Source organism: Limulus polyphemus, unplaced genomic scaffold (genome assembly GCF_000517525.1).
Source record: "Limulus polyphemus unplaced genomic scaffold, Limulus_polyphemus-2.1.2 Scaffold578, whole genome shotgun sequence".
NCBI classification, from domain to species: domain Eukaryota; kingdom Metazoa; phylum Arthropoda; class Merostomata; order Xiphosura; family Limulidae; genus Limulus; species Limulus polyphemus.
In genome coordinates, this window is record NW_013666188.1 from 187,758 (window position 1) to 195,400 (window position 7,643).

Here is a 7,643-nt window from a genome sequence, read left to right on the forward strand (position 1 = left end):
CCAAGATAGCGAAAACTCTCAACTGTCTCCAGGTTCACACCGTCAATAGATAGTTCTGGATCAACTAGAGATTGACAAGGAGCGGGCTGAAGCAATATGTTTTAATTAAAAACATTATTCTTATCAATGATAGTAAATCACGTTTTCATTATTTAATGATCAATTTATTGGACTTGCAGATCAGTGGGGAATTACTGAATATTTTAAATACAAACAAAATGCAACTACATGGTTTTTCCTGGTTGACATTAGCAATTCATTCACCATGTGTTAAAAATTTTGGAAAGATATTTTTTTTAGAAAAAAAATATGCTTTTCTCAAAATGTACAAGTGACAACCTCAAGTGGATGTCTATCATATGAAACAAAGGCCAATTCTAAAATTAGTTAAACTCTCTCACTACGGGCTCAGTCCCAGAGACTGACCTTATAGCAATTTTGTGCTTGTTATAGTTTTTATGCTATAACTATTAATACAGTTATAATTACTTCACAAAATTGTGCAGATTATCAGTAAACATTACAATGCTTTCATACACAAAATATCAGATCTTTTATATTACATTTTACAATTGTTTAAATAATGCTTGTACATTTTTTTCTTTTTGAATGTTGACTGTCCAATATGCAGTGGCACAGCGGTATGTCCGCGGACTTACAACACTAGAAACCGGGTTTCCATACCCATGGTGGGCAGAGCACAGATAGCCCATTGTGTAGCTTTGTGCTTAACTTCAAACAAACAATGTTGGGAGTTAAATAGATTAAAAATACTTTTATGCATCAGAAAATTTTCAAATTTCACATGCGAAATCTTTATAACCTCCAGATATTTTATCTGTTATTTTCACTATTGTATCTCTGTATGGATTTTGACGATTTGACCGAAACGGATGTAAGTTATGCTTTTTTTGTTCTAGAATGACTACAAATTATAACACAAATGTTTAGTCTAAATAGTTTAAATCTCATAAAATTATACACCTATATATATTTATCATTGATATTTTATTGACCTTCAAGTTGTGCCTGACTAACATTACACAAGTTGCAATGATGCGGCACATGCACTCATGTTACCGTATACAATAATATAACACTGCCTTTACAAAGTAACCTGTCTTGGCTGTGTACTAGTGGACCAGTATTTTGTAAAATACAGTCACATTTCAGTTATAATACATTATATAAGTATATACATTATTACTATAAATAAGTTATGTTTCTTAAAATACAGAACAGTAAATAAAGATATAAAGAAAACAATCATCTCTTCTAGTTATGAATTACTTTGCTTATCATATTTCACAAGTGGAGGATGTGAAATAAAATAATTTTTTAAGGTTTTAAGTATACATTTTAAAATAACCAAAAATCATAAATTACTATATTAATACCAAAGAATTACACTATAATTTATCAAGCTTTGTAACTTGTATTCGGGTCTAAAAAAATATGTTTTTCTAGCTCACTAATGTCTTACGTTATCACTTAGAACCTAGTTTTCCATGCAAATATTTTGCAGAGACTGAAAAAACCCCTAGGGGAACATTCTGGGCTTTCGATTGAATATACACGTCACTGGGTGAAGCAGGTGTACGTAAACAAGTATTTTCAAAAATGGATGAGGTAGCGGGGGCCACCTTGGTTGAATCAATAAATATATATTGATATCTGAGAAAATAGAAAAGACAGAAGGTTCTTATCTTATATTCTAGCTTGTCAATATAGGTAATTTGAGTATCTAATTCCTAAGAAACTATAGACTTTGTACTTGGACATGACAAACATCTGATTTGAACCAATGCTGCATTCAACATACCACGTGACACATACAAGTCGATATCTAGGTTTGTTTTTTTTTACATTTGAATTAAGAAATCAACTAATGTATAATACTAAAATTTGAATTATAATCTACAATTTGATACCATGCTTATTGACATACATTCATAAAATAATAGTTCAATAAACTTTTGCATGCAAGTCTACAAACGCAATAACATGGCCTTTGACCGGTAAACATAGGAAGACCCATCTCAGTAGGGTTAAAAGAACCCAGACTTAGAAGATTACTAACATGTTAGATAATGCAGAGATTCCCATTTTTTTTTGCTTCTATGGAAAGGGGGAGGTTGCAACTAATTGGTTAATTGAATGTAACTGATTAAAGAGAATGATGGGTGATTAGTGGTACTTGCTAATTGATTAATCAGTAGGTTAATTAATCAATTACATTTGATTAATTGATCAGTACCCCATACCCTTACAACCTGTACAAGCAAAAAACTTAAAAAAAGGGACACATATGTGCTACCATCTTAACTTTTCCAACCACTAAATAATGCCAGCACTGTATTAATTTTCCTATTTTATTTTACATTGATTGTGTTTTTTAACTAATTTTCAAATTACTATTAATTTCATACAACAGACATCTGAAGGCTGCCAGTTGTGCATTTGTGACAAACATTTTTTGTCCAGATTTTATGGACATTTCCTACTTAACCAATAAATCAGTAATATAAACAGAATACCATCATGTTACTGCCATTGTTTGCTTTTCAAATATGCAGTAATCACAAACAGATCTTCTACAAATCAAACAAATGGATATTAAATAATGAAATCATGTTTTACTCTTATGGTAAGGAGTAACAGTGTTTTTGTTCAAACATGTTGGGAGATAGTGAAATCTACTTTTATTTTGTTATGGTTTTTGTTTACTGTTCCTTTATTATTTCTTCCATCATTTAGTTAACTATAAATTTTTACTTACATTAAAATGTTAAGTCACCTTCTGTCAAGTGCACATTGATTTTGAGCATGCATGTATTGTGAAACTGGCACAAGATTTTCCTAGCAGTGATATATAAATATTAATGTTGTGAAAGATTATGCAAAATTATGGTAATAAAGTCACATGAGATGTAACCTTGTGATCTAACCACTAAATAAAAAGCTTTCCTCGATCTTGAAAAGGGGTTACTTTGCAAAATATAGTTAGAAAGAATTATTGCTAATTATTATTCATGATAGTGAAAAGTAATGTAATTTTGAAATATTTTGTTATTCTCTAGTGAATTAGTTTCTTTTTTTATTCTTGTGGATTATTTTTCCTAATTCCTTCTATATTAATTGAAATTAATCACACTGAGATTTATGTTGTATTATTTATTAATGTTTGTACCTAGTTTAGGCCAGGCACAGGTTTACTAATTTTGTAAATGATAAAAGTTTCATTTATTGTTGTTTGAGGTTGTTTTTTTTTATTATTTCTGTTGTTATATTTAATAAATTGTTTTTGACTGACTCTGGTTGTAGCTGTGTTTTGCTTAAACCATTACAATGTCATGATTACAGTTATAATTAATTAAGTAGTCAGTTAGAATATTTATTCATGTACATTGTTTAAATAGGATAAACACAAACATTACATTCAATAAAGATGTGAGTCATCACAGTATTTTGCAATCACTACCATACTCACTGAACAGTAAACTTGTCTGATTTGATGACAATCTTGTATTATTTGTTAATATAATAAAACAACCTCATGTTTACAAATAATGGAACACAATAAAACTATTGTATATTTATTAAAAAATAAGAACACCATATTTAAACAAAGAACCAATGATCAACAAAATACTTTAGTCTTAAACAATCTCTAGTCATGTGACTTTTTTGCTTGGTACTGTACGTTGTTTATTTATAATACAAGGGGACACAGATAAACATTTCAGAATTCAACAGATTCCATCTTCAGTATGTAAAGCAAAATAAAAGAATTACATCGTTCCTAAGTAAGTAACTGAAATACATAGTTATAATAACAGTAATTTTTTGATAACATGGAATCTGTTGAATTTCCCCTATGTCCCCTTGTGTTATAAATTAATAACATTCTGCATGTTTCTCCCTAACAATTGACAAGATTACTGTACTAAAACTACTGAATTTTTGTTAATGAGTATAGACATATTACTACTTTGTTACATTTTCAAACAACAAGTATTTATATAAAGTTAATCACCCTAAACATATTCAAAAAATATATAATAAAACAATAGAATTAAAAAAAAGAACTACTTTCAGCTAAAGGCCTACATAAAGTTAGTTGAATACTTCTTTCACTGTTGGAAAAAAAAAATCCAAACACAATCAAACATCAGTACATGATATTTGATTAATAATAATGTTCATAAAAATAATAGTGAACTTTCAAAACTTTCATTGTTACTATACGCTACTAGTAACTTTAATATAAAATCAATTTGAAAGTCCATAAAATCATTGAGTAGCTTATTTAAGTAATAATCCAGTGATTTCAAACCTTGTATCTTTATTTCCAGAAACATGATTGATATGAAAATAAAAATGGATAAATGCAAAGATTCCAAATTTTGTAATAAAATTTCAATAGTTATAATTATATTTAGAAAAAAAATTTTGCTTCATTTCCCTGTTTTGTACTTTCACAAATTTTATCTTTCTCAATTTTTAAAATTCTTTTTTTGCTTTAGTATTATTTCGAAAATCAAAATAATAAATTAAAAATCATAGATGTATTAATTTTTCAGTGAAATTACCATTTTCATCCAATTAGGTTTTTTATGTGTATTCAAAACTATTCTTGTTATTCATAATGATTAATTTTGTTCATGTTATACAACACATTTTAAAAAGAAAAATTTTTCATGTTGTATTCACACGTATGTGGTTCAAATACTCTTTATTTTATTAAACACAGACCAGCTCCACTCCCTCACTACAATTGCTTTTGCAATCTATTTTTGCTTTTATTGTTCTTCAAATTGCATTTTACTTCCATGATTTATACAGTTTGTTCATTTTCAGATGAGTTCAATTTCTTCCACGGATCACTTAAAAACTTTGTAATGCATAATTGTTTTTATCACAATAATCCAGTGTTTCTCAAACAGTGAATCGCGATTTCTTGGGCAGGTTTCAGGCTGTCTGCACTGAGTCAACATTTTATTTAAATAAATAAAATTGCTGTGTTATTTCATCCTTGTACAGATAATGGGGGGATTACGATGACCAAAGCCCGGACACAGGGGTCATCTGACAAATCCAGCTGAGAAACTATGCTATAATCATTAACATGAATTTGGCATACAACTTATTAAATATACACTTGAAGACATAAAAAAGGTTTTGTTCAGCGAATTGCAATAGATTTTCAGAATTCCCTCTACAATTTCCTTCTTTTTTAAATATCCTCTGTAAACACTCAAGAGTATTCTTGACAGTATACAAGAGTATTCACAGACATAACTTGAGTACAAATACTCTTGTAACATATACAATTTTTTGTGTACATCAGACTTGTATATTTTACCAAAAGCTTGCAACATTTTGCATAGACACATGTAGTAAATTTGGACTTAAGTCAACATTTCCTCTCTAATACAGAAGTCAGTCAACTGGACCAATCTCTTGCACATTCAGTTAATGGCCTGTCAAAATACTGATAAAAAGTCTAATGTGCATTTGGTGTTCTTATTTCACAAAAAACAAGAGTTAAATTGCTGTTGATGTTGGAATTGCATTGATTATGTCTAACATAGTCTTAAATGTACGGTAAGGGTTGCAAATGTTAAATGTTACCACATAATCAGTTAATAATTTTTATGTTTCTCAGCATAATCTGCAATTTGTATGATGTATAATTTCAAATTGTTTGCTGCATAAATCTTGCTACATAAAACTCATGATTCTGCTTAGACAAATTTATATAGTAAAGGTTGCCATCTAGGCTTACAAGGATCCAAACAGATTTTTTAAAGTCATTCCTGCTATGTGTACATCAGCCTATCAAAATTCAAATACAAAGATTAACTATTATATTTACAGCTAACAATTTTTGTAGTGCCAAATTCTTTATTTTTTATTATCCTGTCCGATTATTTATTAAGAATAAATATTAAGCTATTCACAAATCCTAGACTTTTACCTTTTTCTTATTTGTTAGTTTATCAATACAATAATACAAAACTTTTTAATACATAACTGTTGTCAGTTTAAGATATTTACACAGTACACTGCAATTTAAATGTACATTGGGTAACTATTCCTTGTCGCAATATTTATATCCATTGTGAACACAATTAATTGAATTAATGAATGATTGTATTTCTGTTTCACACACCTCCTTACAAGTATGTGATATTTGGTTGCAAACTTTTAGGGATAATAAGTATAAGGATAGGATATTACTATTAACGATTACTCTGTCCTTAACTAAAAATGACTCACAATAACACTGTGCTTTTTAAACTGTAATTTGTAGAAATATAAACAAGAGAAATACTCAAATAGGTCATAACGTAATATTCCAATTTTCCATTTATGATTTAAATCTTTTAAACGCTCCGTTTTTGTTTTGTTTTTCACTGATACACATTTTACTATACATAATTTTATGACATAAGTAAATAAGAGTGAAATATTTCTTACCATGGCAATTATTTCATCACTATCACTCTCCGCCATGATTATTCATATGACAAGGGTCACAAGAAAGTTCAACGTGTGCTTAACTAAGCTTTAGTAACGACCAGTGTTCAAGATGTTTCAGTCACATGCTTCGACAGTATTGTAAAGAAAGCAACTGAGGCGCCATTCCACCTAAACCTTTGCAGGAGTTTGTTTGTTTGTCGGTGAATCTCGGAGAGTAGCTTGGAGGAGCTTCCGTGATTTAAAGAAAGCTTAAGTAGACTAATTATAAACATTTTATTGTCCATTCTTCGTGGAGAAAATTACTGAAACTTGATTTCACAAATTAGGCGTGCTCCTGAATATTGAGCTGCTGAGCGTTGGAATATAAAAATATCCAGTTTTTTAAAATCACTGGAAAGTGCACTTGTGGATAATGTTGAATAAAAATTTAATTAATCTTGATTACTTTTGTGATGAGAGAAAAGTTATATCTGTCAACCTAGTTGAGAAATATTGTATATATTTGAATGCATAGAGAGAGAGAAGAATTGTCGTATAAATGGTTCCAAAGTGCAAGATGTTTTTTTGTTTTGTTTCAATTTAATTTGTGTCGTATCTTATTCAACTCTGAACGTTAAATACATGGTGTTGTTCTAGCCGGCAATTATTACTGATACAATAAAAACCTAATGAAAATCACTTCTGTATTTTGAAACAAATTTAATCTGCTATTCACCACGATTATAATAACAAATTGACATTATATGCCAGTTCCCTGTGGGTTAGCAGTAAGTTTACGGACTTAAAACGCTAAAATCCGGGGTTAAATTCGCTGCAGTGGACAGAATGCGTATAGTCCATCGTGTACTTTTGCACCAATTAAGAAAATACCATCATACGAGTATGCTCAAGATTTTGATAGAAATTCTAAAAAACTTTATTTCTCCCATTATACTAAGGTAACATAATAAAACAAAATAAACGGTACTTAGTAAGAAATCGGAATGTCACATTCTTTGGATCTAAACATAGACCATAGTCATCATACAGTTACCAGATCTGCATGACCTTTTGGAGATCCGAGGATTTTGTCTGCAAATAAAAGTTTAGTGACTTACGATGTGTTGATGGCACAGACAAACCTCTGTGCAAAATACAAATAAAAATAAACACTTTAT

General features: G+C 29.5%; 1 protein-coding gene across 2 annotated transcripts in view; it reads right to left on the minus strand.

The window, feature by feature from the left end:
- The window catches only part of LOC106459223 (protein rogdi-like), a 45,570-nt gene extending 38,861 nt beyond the window's left edge, over positions 1-6,709 (minus strand). Inside the window, exon 1 of one of the 2 annotated variants that reach the window (XM_013918827.2) lies at positions 6,484-6,709. In XM_013918827.2, the coding sequence (XP_013774281.1) occupies positions 6,484-6,519 (36 nt within the window). In that variant the 5' untranslated portion in view covers positions 6,520-6,709. The remainder of the gene's footprint in view (positions 1-6,483) is intronic. The other variant, XM_022385666.1, reaches the window with a different exon arrangement.
- Between the last annotated feature and the right edge of the window lie 934 nt (positions 6,710-7,643).